The sequence below is a fragment of the Lissotriton vulgaris genome, chromosome 3_1 (assembly GCF_964263255.1).
Source record: "Lissotriton vulgaris chromosome 3_1, aLisVul1.2, whole genome shotgun sequence".
NCBI classification, from domain to species: domain Eukaryota; kingdom Metazoa; phylum Chordata; class Amphibia; order Caudata; family Salamandridae; genus Lissotriton; species Lissotriton vulgaris.
Window position 1 is genome coordinate 858,058,215 of NC_141689.1, and position 23,821 is coordinate 858,082,035.

At 45.1% G+C, this 23,821-nt stretch overlaps 1 protein-coding gene across 4 annotated transcripts in view; it reads right to left on the reverse strand.

The window, feature by feature from the left end:
* Positions 1-17,853, reverse strand: part of HABP4 (hyaluronan binding protein 4) — a 159,127-nt gene extending 141,274 nt beyond the window's left edge. Inside the window, exon 1 of one of the 4 annotated variants that reach the window (XM_086961169.1) lies at positions 17,302-17,853. In XM_086961169.1, the coding sequence (XP_086817295.1) occupies positions 17,302-17,578 (277 nt within the window). In that variant the 5' untranslated portion in view covers positions 17,579-17,853. The remainder of the gene's footprint in view (positions 1-17,301) is intronic. The other 3 variants (XM_086961170.1, XM_086961171.1, XM_086961168.1) reach the window with 3 other exon arrangements.
* Between the last annotated feature and the right edge of the window lie 5,968 nt (positions 17,854-23,821).

A 23,821-nucleotide genomic window follows, 5' to 3' on the forward strand; every position in this document is an offset into this window, starting at 1 on the left:
TTTGGGCATTTTATCTGTATTTATCCATTTTCATTTTGTGTTTGGAGTATAAATGAAGTTTTAAAACTATACATTTCCATATTTAGCTAACCGACGTATACTCCTACTTTGATCTCAGTTGTGATTTAGCTATTTAAGCAGCCAATTACGTAACAATACATGCACTAAATATTAGCATTATACCACAAATGTATGACGACATGCCATTATTTTTTGATAAGCACATTTTTATTCATTTAAAAACATAGAAAGAACAAATCAGCCAGAGCACGAGAATCACAGATATAAGTTCATTCACATCATTGCTGTAACCCCCCCAATCACAATCCCTGTTAAAAAAAAACCCTAGTAAAAGCTGGAATCCGGTCAATCGGGACTTTCCACAACCCCCAGCCATTTCCCCCACATTCTCCGATATTTCTTGACACGCCCCTTCACTTTATACATAGCTTTCTCTTGGGTCGCACACCAGTACACCCATTTTCACTACCTCTCCAGGGTGGGAGGATCAGGACTTATTCAGGCCACCGCAATGTCCCGCTTGGCCACCATCATAGGTGTGCTGTAAAACAACTCATCAGCCCCAGACCCATCAGTCTGATTCCCAGCAAGGAATGCCGTGGGTCATGGGGACATCCCAGCCCAGCATTCCGTTAGCTCTGCCTCAATGGAACCCCAGAACTGCCCAAGCGGGGGCATGACCAAACCATCTGGAGGAAGTCTGGGACATGCCCACATTGCACGCATGACGCATCGGGCGCAACCCTGCTCGAGGCAGGGGAGTGAGGTATGCAGCTTGGGTAGGTATAACTGGATCAGCTTGAGTTTGGGAGAGACCGTAACTATTCTGGGGGCCATGAGGGCATCGCGCCAGTCCACATCGTCAAGGGGGGCCACCCATTGGTCCCTCAACTGGTCTAGTGATGTGGAGGTGTTACTGACTAGAGTACGATAAATTTGGAAGACGCCCCCCCAACCCAAGTCGCCCATCAACGTTTGAGCCTCAGTGGGACTGTAATCAGGGAACCTCGTGTCGTCTAATGTGTATGAGGAGGGCATGTCTCAACTGCAAATATTTATAGTGTGGAAAGGATTGTAAGGAGTACCGGGTTTGGAGCTCCCAGAAGGACAGCATCTGGCCTCTTGCCCACACATCCCCTAATTGGGAAATACCAATAAGGTCCCAAGCCTTAAAACTCCTCAACCCGCGGACGTTCCCGAAGCCACGTCACTTGCCAAAGGGGTTGCACTGGGTCAACTTTCCAGACCATCCCGTGTGACGCAGCAGGGCTCGCCATGCCAGCAGCACCAAGCGAGTCACCTCAGGAAGTCTTCTCGGAATGGGTTCCCCATACAGCATGGCTTGGACGCCAGTTATCGCCATTTCACTCAGTTCAAGCAGATAGGCAGGGTCCGACAAGCCCCCATTAAACCAGTCATGTATCACTAACAGCCATACCGCCAGGAAATACAGCTATAGGTGTGTCGTACCGATGTCACCGTCATAAGAGGGACAGCCCCTTCCACCCCTCCAGAGGAACTTGGTGATTAGACTGTCCAGTTCTTTGGAACAAACCTTGGAATACCAGAAGGGGGTGTTCTGGAGGAGAGGAATCTGGGAAGGATCATTTTAAACAACGCTACCCTCCCCAGGGGGCTCAGCGGCAGCGCCTTCCATTTAAGGGGTCCTCTGTAGTTTTCTTAACCAAGGGGGCCACGTTGAGGGAACAGCCCGGTTCGAGGAAGAAGGGTGATCCAGATCCCCAGATATTTAAAGGAGAGCCTCCGGAGCGGTATGGTGGACTGTCACTCGAAGCACCCTGGAGATGCTGGGGTACGAGCACGGACTTTCTGGGGTTAAGCCGCAATCCTGCGGCCTGTTCAGAATCGCACAAGATTAGGAGGCAGTGCGGCCCGGAAGAGGAGGGTTGGACCGATAGACCAGCACATCACCTGCATACAACACGATCTTGTCAGTGTGCGGCCATTCCCATCCAGGGAGGCGATCCTCTGCCCGCACTAGGGACACCAAGGGCTCCATCGCCAGGGCGAAATGCAAGGGGATATCCCTGCCTAGTGCCCCTGGCGATGGGAAAGGCCACCGACAGTACCCAGTTAGGACATGCGCTCTTAGGCGGGCATAAAGGAATCGGACCAGGGAACAAAAGTGGGGCCCAAACCCCATCTCGGCCAATACGCCCTGTAAATATTCCCAGTACACGGAATGGAAGGCTTTCAAAATCTATAGACCGGAGCGCCTGGTAAGGGGTTATCAGGTGCTGATGTTCCAGTGCCGATTGCAAACTTCGGAGGCAGTGGCGGGTCCCCCGCTGCGGCATGAATCCACATTGATCTGGGTGCACCAATGAGACCAAATAAGGTTTCAGCTGTTGGGGCAGAATGATGGCATATTGTTTGATCTCTGTATTAAGTAAGTATATGGGGCGGTATTCAGCATAAGATCGGGAGGGAGGCTGGGATTTCGGGATAACCACAATGGTGGCGATGTCCGTTTACGATGGAAACTATCATTGGTCTACAGCTTCCTTAAACCAGTTGGCTAGGTGGGGAACCAGGGTGCCTCGATAGGCCGCATAATATTCCTAAGGCAGGCTGTCAGGACCCAGGGTCTTACCCGGGTGGACCAGGTTGATCGCTTCCTAAATCTTTCAGGGAGAAGGGACGGTCCAGGTCCTTGTGAGCCGCCTGCTCCAATTTAGGGAGACGCACTCTACCCCGGTCAAGGAGAGCAGCGACGGTCAGCCCGGGGGTCAGTGCAGTGTATAATTGCCAATAATACTCAGCAAAAGTATTAGTCATTGCCTTTGGAGACCGGTGCACCACTCCAGCTGTGTTGACCACTCCCGGAATTATACGGTTCGCCCTGGGGTACGTAGCCAGCCTGTGCAGTTTCATCCTGTCTCGTCACCCCACCGAGGACCGCCAAAGGAGCTTGGGCGCGTCCAAGGATAATTGCTTGATGTCGCCCCGAATAAGAGCCAGTTGTCGAGCCTGAGAGGCGTCCTCAGATACAGATAAAAGCTGCTTTAAACAAAGCGCCTGCGCTTCCTTGGCAGTAATTTCCTACAGGTGCACCTGCCTTTGGATCTTAAGTTGCAGCTTTGCAAAAACCCTAACAGTCGCCTTCCCCGCCTCCCACAGGGTACCTGAGGATACCACCAAGCCCTCATTGGTGTCAAAGTAGCAGCTAAGCTCCTTCCCAATCTTTCTGAAAGTTTTTATCTTGAAGGAACCATGCATTCATCCTTTTTGCAGATGTTCTCACACAAAGGAAGCTATATTTACATTCTACTTTTGTTCCTTTTTAAATAAAAAGGTCTGATTTAGTACTTGGTAGGAGTCCAGAAGTACATGCAGCAGGAACGGAATACCAATCAATCCTATTTGGATACCTCCACCTGACCGGGCATCTCAACCATTGCTGTGGGCAAGTAGTTCTGTGGTGGATGGACCAATGAGTCAGGTTTTTGCAGATTAAGTCTGCAGAGGCTCTGCTGAAAACAAACACCAGGGAACTGTGGGTTTGGGGAGGACAATCTCCTGTTTAAGAAGTTGTTTCTGCACCTCGAAGCCCTAAATAAAAGCCTTATGTATTTTAGACCTGCACATCAAGAAATAAATTGTCAAATCTATTGAGCTAGAAATAATTAAATCCGTTTAGGAGTTTAACAGAATCATTGATTAGAGCCACATGGATTAGCATTAAAATTTCTAGCTAAAGAATTTAAGAGTCGTGCTGTACTTTGAGCAGTAACTATATAGGGGCATACTGACAAATGTTATTCCAGTCATAAGCCCACAATAAAAACGTTTATTTTCATCATTTAAGTTTTTTTTAAACCAGTCACAAACTGATTCATGGCCGGAGCATCAATACCTACTGATACTTTCACCACCACACCTACAGCAAGCTCTGCCGCATTTAATCCTACTTCAGGGATGCTTTTTTAAGTTGGACACGGATATCGCATATTAAAAGTATCTTTAGGTATCATAGTAGTCAATTTTAATTTATACCTTTATTACGTTATGTAGCACTGCAAAATATTTTTCAGTACCCCCAACTATAAACAAAGGGTGGCCTTATCAATCACTGGTGTTACAGCCCAGTGCAGCTTTCCACTCCACAGGGCTAGCTGTACTGATTGTATAATTTACAACTAATCCCAGATGAAGTTCTGCCACTTGGTGGGCTGATGGGATTCCTTCCTAATTTACAACTAATCCCAGATGAAGTTCTGCCACTTGGTGGGCTTCCTTCCTAATTTAAGAACAGTTTGTGGTTACGACTCAGATTTTGCTGGGTTTTTGCCTTAGACTGCCACCCCTTTTTGATAAACCAGTAGTTTCTTTGTGTAGTTACGTATTGCAGGCTGGGGATCGACTACTACACTGACTTTAAATATAGTATCCCTTCGACCCTCTTATTAAAAGGCTTTTGGTCTTTTGGCCAACATAGGACACCCATGAAATTATTCTAACCCATCAACAAAACCTCCATCCTGATGACTGATCTTACCTGCCATCTTGCAGCCATTCATTAGTTAACAGGGTGTGCGTTGCTCAGTGACAGACTTATATCAGCCATAGCGAGCCTGCCACCATATGTGGAAATGACACATACCAAACGCAATAGTGGGAGATTAGCCCACATAAACTTGTGTGTTTTGGCTGACTGCCCAGAACCAGTTATGTGGAATAGAGAAAGTGATGTTCTGGAGGGTGTACAACATATGTGGAAGAGTCACCTTAAACCGTGCCACGCTGCCCATAGGTTGTGGTGTAGTTTGGGCCGTCTGTCCATGTCCTCCTGAAGCGTGCAAGTAAGTGAATGGAGATTTAGGCTCCCGGCCAACTCAGGCTTCCATATCATGAATCCCTAGATATCAAAACTAAGACAACAAGCAGGAAGGTTCAGTTGACAAGTCTCCAACCCTCCCACCCCCCCCCACCCCCCACCCTGATCTCCTTTTAGAAGACCTTGAAGGGACTGGGACCAGTTTACTTGCAGGCAAGATGCTGATCTGAATGCATCTAGGACGCAATGCCTCTGAAGGCATGCAACAACGAGGCGGCTCCCTCCCAAGCACTTTGTGATAAAATAGCAATACATTTCACACAGAAAATAGAGCTGATCTATGATAAAATCCCCTCCCTCTGGAACCTTTAGCATGATTCTGTATCTGGTTACTCTCCAGCCCCGACTAATGTGCAGATGGTGGAAAACATAGTCCCCCTTTCATTGTTGGGGACATGGAGTAATCACTTAACAGTCAAATTGAGCTACCCTCTGGATATTACTCCAGCCAAAACTACCACATTCCTCTCAAAACAGCTATCCCTGCCAATTTGCTCTATCCTCAATCTCTCGATGAGAGAGGGCCAACTTCCTGCTGAATTGAAGGCGGCACAAATAATTCCCATCCATAAGATCAAGGCCTCCATGGAGGACCTATCCAACTATCGCCCAATTTCTCAGTTACCTCTACTGAGTAAAATATTGGGAAAACATAACAAATTTATCTAACCAGGTCAAAGCCACAGGATGCCTTGATCCATCTCAGTCTGGATTTAGGCCCAGGCACAGCACAGAGCCAGCTTTGATTGCTGTTACTGACAAGATCAGGCAGTCCCTGAACAATGGACAAGCATTACTACTTTTACTGCTCGATCTGTCGGCTGCCTTAGACACGGCATCTCAGATTCTGTTTAACCCCTCATTATGGTGGCCGGAGGACACTACCGTCCCCCCAAACACTATTCTGTCAGCCCGAAATCTAGGGATTAGATTTGATTTATCTGACTTTTAAACATCAAGCAGTGGCAGGAACATGTTTCGGCATCATAAAAGGGCTCAGAAAATTATTTGACCTAATACCACTCCCAGCACGAAAAATGGCTGCAGTAGCACTTATAACATCACGCCTTGACTACTGCAATAGCCTATATGCAGGGACAAACAGGATGGTCTGCCACAAACTGCAAATGGTACAACATGCAGCGGCAAGACTGGTGCTAGGATGGAACAGAAGAACTTCAGCTACAGCAGCAATGGACATACTACATTGGCTGCCGATCCATAAACTGGTCCTTTTCAAAGTCCTCCTAATCACCTTCAGGGTCTTCCATGGGAAAGGACCCAGCTACATTCGGAGTATGTTTAGACACTACATCCCCTCGCGTAACCAGAGATCTCAAAAAGCTAATTTACTCACCATCCCTAACTTCAAACGAGAGGAGGAAAGGCTCTGGCAGTCTTGGGTTCCAAGGCCTGGAACTTTCTCCTGTCGTCCCTTCGCCAAATTGGATTAGAAACAGGATTTCAGAAAGACCCTAAAAACATGGATATACAACCTATCTGACACCATGTGCAAAAGCCTAATCTGAATACGCAGATTTCCTTCTACCATCAGCTAGACTCCCCACGTTCTGCCTATCCCGTCTAAAGCGCCAAGATGCTCCTCAGAGTGAAGGCCACGCTATATAAGAACTTTTTACATTTACATTAGGAGACTTAAAGAAATTGGAATCAAAGGACAGGCCTTTCAATGGATGTAGTTCTCACTCTTCTTAGACTATAAACTTAGACCCCTTCCGTTCGAAGCCTTTGGGACTGACTAAGGGAGTACCCCAGGGTTCCTGTCTCAGTCCCACTGCACTCAACATTTGTTGCTCCATTAGCGGGATTACTTAGGAAATTGCATTTCACATCAATCTTGTATGCTGCTGACTCAGCTTTTACTTTCCATTGACAAACACTCCCAACGCCAGGTCTACCTTCGTGGAAGGCATGATGGCTACTGCTAGATGGATGAGGAATAACTTCCAACTCAAAGCGGGGAAAACAGATCAAGCTGTTTGGAGATGCCCCAATGCTGTGGTCCCAAAGTTGGTGGCCAGAGTACCTAGGTGACACCCCAGCTCCCAAGACTGGTCAAATACATTGGCATATGCTTGGTCATAAAACTGACAAGGAGCACGTTGCAACCACCACAGGCTCCTGCTTCCATGCGCTAAGCCTTCTAGGGAGGGTATTTCCCTTCCCTCTGCCCTCTTGGAAAACTCATTCAGGCATTAGTGCTGAGCCACCTGGACTACTGTAACGCCCTTCTGATCTCAGCAAATGAGTCATCGCTGAGCAGACTACAAGTAGTCCAAAAACTCAGCGGCCCGCCTGGTCTCGAATGCCCCTCCCAGAACTGCCTCTCTCCCACTCCAACAACTTCATTGGCTTCTGGTACTTAAATGGATCAAATGTAAGATCTGCAGCAATGTGCATAAAACCCTGAACCACAAAGATTCCAGTTATCTTGCAGGAAAATTAATTCAATAATTGCCACCCAGGTCCCTACGCTCAGGAACTAAATCTATACTCCTTGTACCAAGTTTCAAAAATCTTGCTTGGGTGGTAACGCTTCTTCACCTAGCCCCTCCTATTGGAATCAACACCTATCCATCTTCGACAATGACACGATCACCTTCAATTCAGAAGGCTTCTTAAAACTGCACTGTTATAATATTCTCTCATCTTGGCCTGCTGTAGCTCTTCCACAGCACGGAGATACCCCTCTGGGGGTGATTCTGGCATTTTATAAATTAATAACTAACAAATATCGAAGAAGCAGGTGAGGCATTGTCAAGTCTCGACAGACCATGAACAGAAGAAGTCATCAGTAAAGAGGGCTTTCCTGTCCTCCATTGCTACTCCACAAATCAAACCCCCAGACCTGGGTGTGACAACATGCACATGACACCAGAGGCTCTATAGTAAGGGCAGAGAGGAAGTTGGACCAATGGGCACCCCTGCCTGATTCACTGAAGGACAATGCCCAGTTAACCCGCACCAAGATACAAGATGCATATACAGAGAAACTAATCCCCGTTTAGATTGCACTTCATTTAGGAAGGCTCGGTCTACAGAATAAAGGCTTTTTTGAAGCCCAATAGCATAGGTGCCATGGATCTCTGCAGGAACTGGAATCTGGCCAGCGCTCAAACCTCCTGATACAGTAGCGCACACTACAGCTGGAAATAAAGCCACATTGGTCTAGATGCACCGGGTAGTTCTATATGGGTGTGACGTTTTGCCACAACTTTGGTTAACAACTTTATCTGCGTATTTATGCGAGATCAGAAGTTCCGCAAAAGGGCATGCCCAGTTTTTGCAACACAACTGCCGGCCAGGTCCCCCTCCAGAGGGCATTGGCCTTGTGCAATAACCTCAAAATGCATGTTCACAATGGGTGGCAAGATGATCTGGCAGAGCCTGCAGTAACATTTGGCCTGGAACTAATCTGGTATTGGGTAAACTTCAGTAAGCACTTCGTTGATCTCCAACATTGATTGTTGATAGAGGCAATCGCAACCCCCTTCCGTCACCTGGGGCATTGGAATGTCCACAATTAATGAGAGATTGCCCTACTCGTGTCTGGAATATGCATTCAGCACAGAGACCCATAGTATTCTGCAAAGGTAATTACTAGGCAGTCCCCTACTTGCAGTCCGGGTCCTGTGGTGATACAAAGCACAACTAAAGTACATTTCTTTTGGAAGCCTACCAGTGGAGCTTACTGGATTCATCTTCCCATTCCTATACTCGCTTGATTGGTCTCCCCATTTATATACCAACTGGTCAGTGCCTTACACCACCCCAACACAACCAACCAACATTAATCGGAGAAGTGAAACAAAAACCGAAGAGAAGCAGCCACCACTGCACAATCAGGACTACAGTGACATCCATATCCATCGCCATCCAGTCAATCGCCAAGCAAGGTAGTCGGCTGTATCCAGGACAACTGAAGAACATTGTGCCAGAGGCAGAAGCAGAGCTTCGATGGGCCAGTCATGTGGAGCCATCACCAATTCCAAGAGATGCAGCAGTCTTCTCCGCCCTAGTCTGTTCCAGTGCCACCTGGAACTTAGTTAACCAATATGCCCAGATATTCGCCACCGAAGAAGCAGTGAACTCTGCTTCTCCGGACGTCCTCGTCATACAGTGCCCCTGTTGTATTACTTGAGCCAATCCCATGCTTCAGTCGGGCAGTGAAGTGCACCTGATCCAGTTTGTACTTCGCCGAGCCGGGCACTGTAAGAGCACACCTGGTTTGCACAGCTTTTTCTGAAGTGCAATAAATGGTCTGTCTGAAACTTGAGGGTGAAACCAGGATATACATGAGCCATGAGCACAGGCCTGCTGCAACAGATCTGGTCATGAAAAGGCAGGAGGCGGGCAGGCATTCGGGGAGGTGGAGCCCCAGGGCAAGGCGGATGTGCCGGTACCAGATGAGCCTGCTCGAAAGCATAGAATCTTTAAAAGGCTTTTCTACGCAATCTAATACTTGAACTCCTCTCACCATAACAACGTCACATCTGAAGCTAACAACAATCAAAACATGTAAGTGCAAGTCAAAGCCTTCAATACCTTGGTAATCTAAAGGCCATGCCAAAAATAAATTATACATCAACATGAAAGAAAATAAAAGAAAAATAGAACTTCAGAGGATCTCTTGATATTGAAGACCATCTGCTCAACAAGCAGACACCTCATCACATCAACCAAAGTAAAATACTACCCAAACACTATAACTCATCTAAAAAAAAAAAAAAAACATTGGTCATCGTCCATTGTGGGATCAAGACACTGTTCCACTGTTGAGACCTACAGTTGGTTGCACCTGGTCGAAGGGAGTACCTTCATCTCCACTCTCAGATGGAATTCTAATATCGTCCATTCTGCGATCAAGACACTGTTACACTGTTGGTACCTGTTGGACTACTGTGTAAGTAGTATATAGAGCACTCCACGGTGCTGGGCATCAGACTGGGCGCTGTGTGCCTGTATCGCGGTAGCTAGCGTTGATCGAAGACCACAGCCCAGGAATTTCTGCCAGCACGTGGCGGGCCCTCTTTCACATGCGGTGGTGTCGAAAGGTGAACAGTGGGGCATATGCGCGTCGCAGCGGCCATGGCGGTTTCGGAGTATCAGCAGGCTGACAGCATCATTCACGCAGCCACCTTCGCTCAGAGTCATCCTCATGGCGGTGTAAGCTGGGCAGACCTGGCAGACATGTTCGCCATTCCCGAACTTCACTCAAATCAGTGTATGTTGACATGTACATGTCTGTGCTCTGCATACTAAGTCTGTCCAGCACATCCCCTCAACACTTCGCATTGTTTACTTTTATAATCGAGAATCACTTGCCACCTTAACACATACTTTGCTCCAATATCTCCCCGCATTCTGCGGCGAAGGTGCCATGCCAGGTTTGGTTTGTGTACATGGCTAGCCACGGTTCCCACAGTACTTAGTGTTGTGTCTTCTAGGTGTACATGTGGTTTGTAATGTTTTATGTGATTACACAAGGTGGCGCGTCTATTCGCGAGCAGTGGTTTCTCCCATTTACATATCTCAGTCTTAAAGAGGATACAGAAGTTTCTCACAGGTGAAAAGTGCAACCACAATGGCAGTCATTCATTACTATGCAAGAATGTCCAACTGCACCACGCTTCTAAGCTTACAGACCCCAATCTTGAGTGCTTTCTTAAAAGCACACCAACTCCCACAATCAGACCAACATTCACACAGCTTTCCAACTGCAGCTATCTGCTTCTTAATAACCTCGACTGCTACCGAATGTGAGCTGGCATATCGTATGTCCGTACTGTGTCAAACCGAGTAACTTCTTGTGGCAATTTCTATTTCCACCCACACAAAGTAACTCCTAAAGTTCAACTTGGCCTTCAGCACCTACTTGAAACTAAAAGCGCTTTGGTTTCAAAACAGAAGTGTCCCTCACTTCTGCAAAATAAACTTATCGACTGCAGATACCATGAACTTCAAGTAAAATACAGTCCCTTTTAAATACAACCTCCCATTACACTTTGTGAATTGTTACACAATTTTCTACACATTTGACACTCAAACTCTGGCACACTTTAACACCGTCTCCTCAGACCTTGTCATAGGCTTTCAAACTGTTTTTGGTATAATACCAGACTTCATTCATTCGATCATCTCTGGAATATGTACAGGAACAGTGCCCATAATTCGCTCCTAGCGGCCATCCTAATATTTTTGCTTGTAAAAAATGGCTGCGCTCCCTGTGGTAACAAGCATGTCAGACAGAATACACCTCTAGGTGAAGCTGCATCAATAGTGAAAAAAAATGACACATTTTCGGCTGCCTGCCTCCATTATCGGAGCCAGCTACAACAGGACATTTATTTACAAATATGCAATCTGCGTGCAACCATTTTTTCATTGCAAAACTTTCCCATTCGACCACCGAATGGATCTAAGCCTTGCTGACATCCCAACGATCACTCCCAATATCCAGTAGGTAATGGAGAAATTTGAAAACCATTAACTTGATTATTCGGGCAGTGGAGCACTGGTGATGCAAAGCAAAAAGGTTACGTGGTGGAATGGGATATCTGCGCAGCCGTGAAAGATCTCCTGCAACGTGCAACCTTTGACAACATCGCAGATTGCCTGCCAATTCAAATTGCCGCTCCAACATTCGAGGAACATTACTGTCCCTTTGAGGATATGAATTGGATAGATTTGCTTTTCTCACACGATGGCAACAATTGCCTCTCTGAACATTACGCATCTCAAGCCGCTGAATAACTTCTGGACTGCAATCGCCAAGACTTGTAAGAAATTCACATTAATCTTGGAGTGAGGACTGTTTTAAGCATTGCCCCTTACTTCTCCAGCCTAACCAGGCATGGGTGATGTATGGCCTATGCAAATATGCTATTTACTTGCTAAATTAGCCTAAACTTGACATCCATTTTGAAAACCATGTCTATTCTTTGTGCACACATCTCTGCCAGCCTGTTATCCGTGAAGCACTTTCACACAAATTAGCTCATCCTCAGCCTCTGCTCACGAGCTGGCGATCAAGATCAAAAAACACATGGTTTAGGAACTCGTTGGCACAGTGTGGTTATCGTATCCTGCCTTTATTTTCATTTTAGAATTTAGTCATTCATGTTTAATAGCTATTGTTTAAGTCACATGTAACTAACATGTAATGTGGAATTCACTGATGTCGGAGCTTAGGTTTGAATACAGCAGAAGCGGTTGGAGTTTGCCTCAGCTCGATGCCTTAGCTCTTGCACAAGAAAGTTTTTTTGAAAGGGCTGAAGACAATGTATGGTTTAACAAGAAGGGTACCAAATGTGCTTCTGAGAAGCGCAATGTTTGTGTTCCTCCTCAAAGTTCCGATGTGGGTAGATATATTACCAATTCTGACACGCACCAGATTGAATCTACTGTAGAAGAGATTGCTGACTGTTCTACTGTTGATCATGGTTTCAAAAAAGTAGTACCAGGGTACCCAAGAAGTTTGATGATTACATTTTGCAATATTTTTTTTTCTTAAAGGATACATGTGGTTATTGTATCTTACCTTTATTTTCATTATCGAATTTAGAGACATTCATGTTTAATATGTATTGTTTATGAATTCACTGATGCAGGAGCTTACGTTTGAATACAGCAGAAGTGGTTGCCTTAGCTCTTACACCAGTGGGTCCATTTATGGCACTTAAATAAAGACACTTTTTATATAACTTGCCGTCTCCATCGCTTTATTACACAGCCACTTTTAGGCACCCGATTTCACCATTTGTCTTCTGTGGCATTGCAACATTCTGCATTATATTCTTCGCGATTATTTCTTTATTCCTGCTTGCTAAAACACTGCATTCGAGTCTTCAGACCAGTGATCGGGTGAGTAGGTCGCTTAACACTACTTGTATAGAATAAACGCATACTAACTACTTACACAGGTATGCTACAGCGGCCAGTATCCTACAGCGCCCACAGCACATCACGTTACAGCAATCAGCTCACGGCTTAGCTCACAATTTCATCCCAGAGTCTTCGAAACCTGTAGGAGTGAGTAGTTTGCTTCCCACTTCCGCTATAGTCCAAGCTCATACTGCCACCACCTGCACAGCTATGCTACAGTAGCCCGTATGTTACAGCGCCCAGAGCACATCAGTTTACAGCACTCCGCTCACGGTTTAGGCACACAGTTTCACCCAGAGTGTACCGGCACCTCATCTCAGAACCATCTCACTCTGGCCAAAACAGCACTTTCACACCGGTAGGGGTGAATACTTCGCTTCACACTCCCTGTATAGCACACCCTAATCACTCCACAAAGCTCACAGTGCTCATACCCTCCTCTTCCCTACTTTTCGCCCTTTTTCCCCCTTACTTGCTTCAACTGAATCACAAAATGGCTGCCAACACTTCCTAGTGGCAACCGTTTGCAGCCAATAACCAGCAAGCTTGTGCTCGTAACGACTCAGCCAATCAGATGACAGGATTCCCAAATTTTGATATCTGCAAATTTTTATATTTCTCTGAAACTACTGAACGGATTTACACCAAATAAACAAAAGTGTGCTTTCTAGACCAAGACCCTTCTCCCTGCCAAATTTGGGGTAATTCATTTCACCTGTTCAACCTGTAGCCTTGTCTTAAGTTTCCTATGGAAACTGCGTGGAGAAAACACTTTTGGGACCCCCCCTTTTTTTCTTGCCCCCCCTACGTCACGAAGAAAGTCACAATTAACTTTAGTCAAAAATGTTTGCAAATGTTTGATTTTTTTCTACATTTTTAATCTCAACTGTTATGGCCTTGCTTAAAGTCCACTGTATAGGGTATTATTACACTAGTCAGTTAGATCTTAAAAAGTATTTGGGAATTTGTTGATTTTCTACTAAGGTCCCAGCTATTCTTAATCATGTCTGGCAAAGAGGAAGTAGTCCAGGCACTCAACCGGACACCTTATCTGCAACTTAGTATGAGCAGCTAAGGACCCTCTGTGCAGCCAGCAAAATTTAAAACTGGTTCAAACTACAAACAAAGCTACTGGAGCTCCTTGAAGAGTTTGATGTAACCAATTCAACAGAAGATACTGAAACCACTCTAGAGGAGGAGATGGGCAGTGATCAGGACAGTGGGGGACAGTACTCCGGAGACTGTCCCCCAAAAACTTGATTATGAGGTACCCCTCACATCCACCCAGCACTAACTGCAGTGTAGGGGGCATAGGCACGGCCTGACAAATGCCTTAGACCAACAGCTGAGGCAGAAACACGCCATAATTACTTGTACAGTGACGCATACAGGTCATTACACCCAAGTACGACTCCTGTATTCACCCCTTGGTAATTTTTTAATCAATCAGGGATACCACCAAATTAAAGGATACACAAGTGGATTATCCCTTGTTTTTTTAAACTCCGAAAGTGGTCCTAAATCATTGTCCTGCGTGAAGAAATACCTAAGACCTCCAGCAGAAAAGCCCCACTCTGAGGCAGAGTCCACCTTGATAACATCTTACCACAGTGCGACGGGGTGCCAAATGATGAAGCCGGTCACATTGAGTGAGCCATACTCATTCAATTCTTAGAATTGCCTTGAATTTAGGTAAACAACTAGCAGCATACAGAGAACTCATTGGGTCTCCGGTACTAACCTGCTGACTTGATTAAGCACACAGCATTTCTCTGAGGGTATCGCATCAATTAAGTAAGTGCAGGCTTGAGCCCCATAAAGCCTCTTGTCACCCTTTGTGAAAGTATACTAGCTTGAATGGATTGATGTCACAGGAAAGGATAGAGTTTCCTTTCCCGGACTATATGGGTATCTACACATTAAAAAAAACAAACAAAAAACCACTGATCTCGGAGCAGAATCTGAATTACATAAATTTCAGTTCTTCCTATAAATGCTCCACGCCTTAATTACAAGGAGACCCTAAACCATATCTCCGAATTCAAAACCTTGAAGCCAAATTAGTCCTTCACTTCATAGGAGAAAGTATCTCAAGACTGCACCAGGCACGGGTGGTAAATTACCACACTTCTAATCCTGAGGGATAGATGGACAGCTGGCCTGGTTTGCATTAAAGGAGGAGTACTAGACTGAATCCAAAATGTCCACAAGAGTCTGGTAGTTTCAGCTTGTTTAAACTGCATGCAGTTTAATTACTTTCATACAGTCTATTACAGCGCTTACCACATTTTAGAACCACAACCCAATTTAAAGCACAAATGTTCATGACCCAGATAGCTTTAATGAGCATGAATCAAGTGAATTTCTTAATACAACCAAAGTATCGTGAGGTAGCTCACTGGCATTCAAACGCCACATTTTCCACTGAAATTTCCACTAAATGTTCAGTCACAGTATTACTAAATACCATTACACACAAAGAATAGTGTGTGGAAATCAGGTTTCAGTGAATATTTATCAAATGTGCCTCACCAGGAAAGTGTCTTGATCTGTTTTTATCAGATTTAAATGTTTATTTCCATCACACTTCAGAATGACAATGTGCTTCATTTTTGCTTACCTAACTGCCGAATGTGCACAGTTCATTTGCAAGATTCAACATTGTGTAGTGTTAATAAAAAACGCCATCCCACAGTCACCTTGTCATAGAATTCATTTTACTTTGACTGCAAAAGTAAGGAGCGTGTAAACCTCCACCCCCACATTAAACAAGCATTTGCAATGCAACCTGTCTCACCTTTGGGACCTTATATGTATTTAGCTATGCAGCACATTAACCTGGGTGCTGAAACATCTGTTCTTTAACATTGAGGGAAAGTAAGCACCAAACTGACATACCAGGTATGGGAACACATTGAGAGAAATATTGCAATTCAGCTGGAAATTGTATGGTCCACAGGTCTGTTTTGGATATAAAATCAGGGCCTTAGGTGGTCATATCACTGAAAACAAGATTAAAAAAAACACATTGTCTTCAGGAGCTCATGAGACATTTTTATGGACTGGAATCTAGAGAATGCTAAAGTGATTCTGGTACTTTACTAACCTCTGCTAGTTTTTTTATCAAGACAGTTAAATAGAGGCAGTTGCCAGAAAAAAAAAGCCCCTAAGCAGAAAGCAATTATGGTATTTTACTGATCTCTAGTGGTAGATTTCCATCAAGACAGTTAGAGGCAGTTGAACAGAAAAAAAAGTCCTTAAGTGGAAGCAGACAAGTCCTAGGGCTGATCTCCAAGGCCACATACATATGCAAGCATATACTAAAGTATATACAAAAGGTCTCAAATGCGCAACCTAAAAAGCAGCTATTTGTCAGAAGACAGTCCAATATTTGACCTCTGTCTCTTAAGCACTGCAAGTGTGACCAGTTAATTACAGAATTTAAAAGCAATCTTTATTTATTGCTTGGATTTTTGGAACCATCATAAATCGGCACACGCCTCACAGTTGGGAAACATTGGTCAAACCAACCTCCCTCCCCCAGAAAGACCATACCAGATTTGGGGGGTGGAGGGGGGTCTTCTAGTACCACTTGCAGTAACCATCAAAGAATGACAGTAACAATTCTGGATATGATCTGGGATGGTCCTAAAATACAAACGTGATGGTCACAGGTCTATGCTGCACTGGAGGACATTATAGAATTCCCGATAACACAGGACCTCAATTGTTATTCTGGGTATGCCAAACTATTAGGATGGGTCAAATGGAAATAAACTGTGCTGCATACTGAATACCTTGTGGCCAAAACAGGTGTCGCCAGGCGCTGGTGGGCAAATATTAGCCCCTGAGGCGTCAGTGGGAGCCACAGACTATTGTGCTCCAGCTAAAAGTCAATAATAGGAGCCAGCGTTGCCCAGGTAAATACAAGTATTAAGGTAACAGGTTAGACCGCTTCCAAAAATACTTGCCCACAAAAAGTGATGTGGATTGCTGTGTGGTTAACATATGCTAAGAATTTGTTCCTGTGATGTAGTCTGTAACATTGCAGATTACCCACGTGACAACGACTTCTGTGGATTCTTTTAGCACTGCCTGTTTTGCGTTCAGGAAATACCATATATTCACACACACATATAAACATACATACATACGCAGGCACACAGACAAGACACGCAGACACACACTCTCTCAAAATTCCACCTGCTACAAGCACACTACAGCCTTACGGACAGTAAAACTCTGAACAATAGGTTTAAAGAAACAAATTATAAATACTGCACGGAGACATTCAAAGGTATACAGCAATTACATAGCAATAAAACGTAAAGTATAGGTTCGCGTCATGACATCTGGTAGGCCGAGTGCTGCACACGTGCTTAAGGCCGCAGGCCTACCTCCACATGCAGCAGGTCGAGGGCACGGGCCGCACTCTAACTTGCAAAGCCCATGTACTTATTCTCCCGACTATCTGCAACCCCCCCAACACAGATTCACCCCCAAACGGGACCGCATACCGGGCTGTGGAGGAGCGACGGCGGCAGATGGCAACCTACGGTCCTTCTGGGTCTCCTTTTTGGGCTGGGGGGGCTGCTGAGGCTGCCGGGCTCCGGTGTGCCCAGTCTTTTTCGGCTCCTCCTTACGCTTCCGACTGGCGCGTTCTTCCTCGGCTTGTCGCAGGATGTCCAGCGGGTCCGCCTCGTCGTCCAGCAGCTGCTGGAAGCGATTGGCGACGGCGCAGCCGAAGCCCTCCTGCAGGGCAGCAGAGACGGGGCTGCTCAGCGCGCCCTTCATGGCAGCGGCCGGAGTGAGGAGCGCCTAAGACTCGAGTACCAAGCGAACCGAACTGCACGGCTCGCGCTGTTCCAACGGCCGTTGCTGATTGGTGCGCGCTGAGCGCGTCGCGAGCAAGGGAGTAAAGGAACTCAGCTCCGTGGGAGATGGGAAGGAACCCGTCGACCACCCTCGGCCCCGATTTTAACACCGCCTCATTTTTTAGAGCCCCGCCCACTTGCTAGGTCTGTCATTCTCAACAGCCCGCGCGGCCTGTCTTTGACCCGCCTCTCAATGTGTCCTGCCAGCAGTGATGGCGTTGTCAATCACGGCTGGCCACGCCCAACCCCACCACTAAGGGTAGTCCAGGCCCCTCCTCGTCTGTGGCGTCACGGATTTCGTCCCACTTTTGGGAGGTGTCCATCAGGGTCTCACATGGTATAGACATAAAAGAGAAACTGAAGTGTCAAAGCTGGAACGTACACGTGCTCGACAGGCCCTCCCACCCCCTTACGCATGTATAATATGGCCATCTTTGAACTAGAGCACCATACGTTCAAGCAGCCTTGTCTCAGCAAGGCGATTACACAAAACAAACATCCGTGTTTTTATGGTTGTGTGTTGGTCTTCAACAAATTAGGCTCGATCGAATATTTCTTTTTATAAATATAATGCTTAATTTTTCTTGGAACAACTTTTGTAAAACCTAAATGATTTCGCCAATATGCTTAATGTTCCCATAACTTCTAGTATATTAAAGAAATTACAAACAAGCGTTTGTTAAAAAGTGGAACTCGTGTGAGTGTCTCCTATGTTCACCGACACAAATAATTAATGGCCGCCGCATTTCATTGTAGGTTATTAGCGCGAAGATAAGTTTTATTTTGCAGTTTTACAAACGTTCTCACAAAACAGAGTACACATAATGTAACCGACAATCATTATAAGACGCACTAAAAATAACATTGTTGATTCAAGTTTACAGCAAGTAAAGTCAGAAACTTGCAAGTCACCAGAATTGTAAGCGCCTTGTAGCACTGCTGCCAGAGCTTTTTAGTTTTCAAAGTCCACGCATTATAGCTCAGCCAGTCTTGGTTTCTTTCCTTGAATTGTATTCTGCGATTTGTAGGCCCTGATTTAAAAATGGGATAATTGGGCTACAAATCCCAGAATGCATAGAAAACAAGCATTTACAATGCAATGGTTTCGCCTTTGGAAAAGTTAGAGCTATTGGCCTTGGTAATGACAAAATTTGTATTTATGTGTTGGTTTTGAAAACAGATAAATAAATGGCATTGTCATTTACATTGCCATTAGCTTAATCTCTCGCAAATGTGAAACCTATTGCATTTGCACCCACACATACACACAGAGCCACACACACACACAGGCACACACACAGCCAGCCGCACACACTGAGCCAGCCGCACACACACACACACAGAGCCAGCCGCTCTCTCCGGCTCCAACAACAGGGCAATCCTCGAGACAGGACTATCTCATAGTACTCACGCGCGATCCATGTTTGCTTATGAAAACACAAATCATCATTAGACAACAGTATAGTTGGGAATTCAGGCAGGTCTGCACATCTTTCAGCATGCAGAGTTTTTTGTTTCTGACCCTACACATCTGTCTTTGTGAAACCACCCACCCCTCCCCAGGTGGTGCACGGGTGTCATCTGCCTAATGACGCGTGAAGCACTGAAAACTGAACTCTGCACGCCCAGAATGAGTCAACTAGTGAAGCCATTTATGCCTGGCACTATGGAGAGCACTTACTTTGTGTCACAAATCACAATAGGTGTCAAAGGTGAAGGGGGCGCTCTGTGATGGGCTCAGGGAGGTCTGAGTGAATACGTGCCCTCTCCAATGCATATCTAGCTCTTAAAAGTCATAATCAGATATAACTCCACTTTAATTGAAATCATATTAATGGCTTAATTCAAATCTTAATCCAGCTTCTCCACTTCTTACGCTACTTATCTGGATTTAATCTCGTCATGTTCTTAGCTTCTTACTTCTTGTGAAGGAGAACAGTTTGACCAGTTTCAATATTTCTCTTTTTGTTGTTCCTTATGTAGTTCCATTACACAGCATTCACTGAGCTGGTCAACAAGAGGGCAACAGCTGAGCTTTCTAGATTCAACGTTATGGCTTATAAATCAGCTTCACTGGTAGCATCAGTGCGCAAGGCATGATGTGGTTGGTCACAGCACCACGGTATTTATGTTTGTTTGCCACGAGCAGCACTCTTAAGACAGCAGTTTGATCACTACAAAAGTACCACTTTTTAACTCTTGCTTAAAATCTTTAGGGAATGTTTTACTTCCTCAAAAATATTCCAGGATTCGATTTAAAAGAGTAAATAAGCCTCATGCACCATTTTGTGGAAAATTGCACTTTCCTAAAATATTCTAGGACTAGAGTGAGAATAGTAATGTTGACCTCCCAGTTTTTGTCATGCCCACTGCTGCAATTGGGGAGATAACAGAAAGCGTCAGAATGTGGGGCACGGTACGGCCTATAGCTTCACACTATGAACATCACCATCAGAAGATAAGGTATATTGTGGGGATAACTCAGTCCTGTAGATAGCACTAAAAATGATCCACCCCATAACCGTTGAGCTTCGACTCTAGTTCCAAACATAAGGACAAACTTGAAGCCCTTCCAGTGGACTTACAATTTGTCATGTTTCTCTCAAAAAGATTAAATATCACTCAATTCAAAGGCAAACGGAGTAGAAACTCAGCAACCTTCATTACAAGTTAGGCACACATGGAAACTGCACACCTGTAGGAAGTTGTGCAATTACTGCGCCATTTTGAGTTTGAGGCCTTGTAGCGGGGAAGGATGCACAACTGCTAATGAGGACCCGCCTATATTGTAAAGGCAATGAAAGCAGGTATTCTGGAAAGGGCACATTTTTTACAACTACGTTTTAGTATCTGTATATTCTTTGCTGTTTTGAAGGGTGTGTCTAAACCTTTATTCAAGCAGTGCCTCTATAGATTGAGTTTACACCTGCCACGTCCTTCACCCTGTGTTTTGCCACCTGCCCCACGCATTCAAAAGGAAAATATTGCAGCACTCAATCAGCATGGCTTTAACACCTGGAAAATAAATGACGCCTTGCTATTAAGAGCTCACAGACTTTCAGGAGTTTCCATTGGGCGAAGGGACACTTTCTGCCTGCCAAGTTAGCACAGCCTTTCCAAAAGTTATTCCGCTCGCCAGTTTCAGCTCTGCTATGACTACAGACAAGATTGCTTTTCTTTTTTTTGTGTTTGTTCATTGTGTAGAAATGTCATTCGCCTCAGGCAGTTTCTAGGATTATAGCTGTGTGCTTGTTGCGAAGCTCTGCCCTCCCTCTCTCCCAGTTAAACGCAAGCAACCACTGGGATCACGCACTGCAATGGGAAACATCCAGTTCACAGGCTCCACTGAAAGAAGTTTCCGATCGAGGACTTTCTCCCACGCAATCATACGCAACGAGAAAGTGAAACAAGCAATTATTTCTTTAAATGCCTTAGACACATGGCCGCGCTGCGCATTAAAGAGGATTATTAAAGCCCTGCGGCTCCTCCTACCTTTGCCTTCGTAAACAGCCTGTAATCTCTGCAGCAGGGCGTCCAGGGCCATGTCTCCGGGTCTCGGCCAGATCACATCCTCTTATGAAGCAGAGCTGCAGGGCGAGCATGCTCCTTCCACGGCCGCCTGCTCTGCGTCAGTCCTCCACAGCCCTGCATGGCAATGACACCCCTGGCTGTGGCACGAGGTGCAGCCGAAAGCACAGGCAGGCAGTAGCCTTCTCCTCTGCTGTGTGCCGCCGGCCGCCATCTTTGGAAATATGAGCACAACAAACTCCCCCCCAAAAAAAAACCCCGCCCGCCGCCGCATGACGTGAGCAGAAAGTGACCTTTTCCCTCCTGAGGCGGAAGCCGGGAGGTCTCGCTCTCTATCTTTCCTTTTTTAAATTGTGTGTTAGACATTTTAATGCTGTACTCTACGCAGTACATCTAATCTACTGGCTTTTAGGAAGGGCCTAAAGACATGGCTCTTTGCCCACTAGGGCGCTCTCAATAGTGCTGGACCCCTTTAGTCCTCTGTATTGAACCTGTTATTGTTGTGTGTTGTCTGTTCTTTTCTGGTCACTAATAAAAAGCGCCGGGACACTCCTTTGGAGTAGCCGTGCGCTATAGAAGACCAATTTAACATTAACATTAACAGAAAGCCTAAAATTCTCGGGAACGCCCCCGAATCTTCTCCGCAATTGACGGACAGATCTCTGTTCCAATGGCTAGCCTCCATTTATGAAGCTAGCCAATGGAACAGAGGGCGGATTTCCAAGCCACAAACTGTAAACATTAGATTTAGTCTGCGCCAAAAAGCGGCGCGGCAGCTTTCGACGAGGCGAAACCTAAAAACGAACTAGACGAGCTAATTACAAAAAAGACTGCGAAAGCAAGTTTCAAGTTTATTTTATTTTGCTCTACAAATTAAATTCATTGCAAATTAATAAAACACACTTAAATATAGTTCCAAAGCATGCCATTCAAAATATAATTTAATGAGATTAAAAAAAAATTGTTATAAGTCAATATCACTTGTGCAAATACCTAATTTTGATAAAAGTGTTGACCAGTGACTTTGGACAGAGGTAACAAGGAATGACTGTGTCTTGTAAGTAAATTAATAGGGATGCAGTAAAACAAATTCAACCACCAGCATTGCTATTGCATTCATTATAACTAAGCTTAAAGTGTCGGTGCATCAATACAAATGGGCTCATTAGCTGAGGAAAAAATGTTTATGCGAATTCTGTATAGACAAACCCTGGGCGAAGTACTACACTACACTTGCGTAGTTTGCGAAGTTTGCTCTACTTCGCACTACGCTCATTGCACGTAGCACAGTACAAACACGCTTAACGGTAATTTTTTACTTACTCGCGGTCCTCAACGTCAAGTTGGCGACCGCGAGCGAGCAAAATGACATCCCAGCGAGACTTTTTCCTTGTTCGCGATCAGCAACATCAAGTTGCCGATCGCGAGCTTTGAAAATAAACCTCCTGGCGAGATTCTCAACACGGGGAGGTCAGGTTTCTCATTGCGAGCGGTCGCGTATGCTGGCGACTCTGCGCTATGAGAAATTATCAGTCCGCATTGAGAAAGCTGCCGCTCGAGTAGAAATCTACTGGAGCGGCAGAAAACGACCGCTTGCACTGTACAAGATGCAGTTTGCACTGATTGCACAGAGCGGACAAGCATCCAGCACTGTGCAATCAGTGCGAACAGCATTTTGCACAGTGCACTATGCAGTTCGCGTAGCTATGCGGAGCTCGCGTAGTGCGCAGTGCACTTCACGTAGCTACGCGTAGCGCTACTACGCGAACTACGCCCAGGGTTAGTATAGACTAACAATTCCATATATACATTCTGTTTTAAAAAAAATCAATCTTATGCAGTGCAATTGGTCTTTAAACATAAAAACAATCAAGGATACAGATTATATTCAACAAGTGTTCAGCAGAGTAGCAGTTCTTAGCAGCTTGTCTATTTTATTTAAAAATTTGACCAGAACGCAAATTGCTTGAGGATGAGCATCGTTGAACAGGAAGTCTCCTGCTGCTTTAATTGTTTGTGAACATTGTATAATCCATATTTGACGGAGGAGTTTCCTGCGTTCGTCGATTAGGGCCGGGCAAATACAGAGAATATGGGATATATTCTCCTGAATTTGACCAAATAGGCGATGTTCAGTTGATACTGGACACGTCGAGCATGGTGGTAAAAGATCAAATGATATAAAGTTTCCCATTCTTATAAGGCAGTACTTAATTTTATAGTGCTCAGCAAAAGTATCTGTAAGATATTTTTGAACCTTTCTTTCTTTATACATTTTTTTAAATGAGATAAGTATGTTTTCAGGTCTTGAGAATCCAACGATGTAGTACAAATGATGCTATTTGAGTCAGTCAATTTAGAGCTTTTTTAAAGATCTAATGTGGGATTCCACAGTGCTGCAACTTTTTTAAGGGCCAATGTTTCATGTAAAGCGAATGCAAAATTTCCTAGCTTTGACTCCCGGCCAACAAATAGGGTTTTTGCTGCAGCTTATGTCTGAGCTGCAGGTTCTCATCTAACAATGATTTGTATTCTGAGAGTTATTTGCAGATACAGTTGTCAAAGTCACATTGGTGGACACATTTCTTTGGTCTCATGACCAAAGTCAGTTGTCTCACATGTTTATGCATCGTTT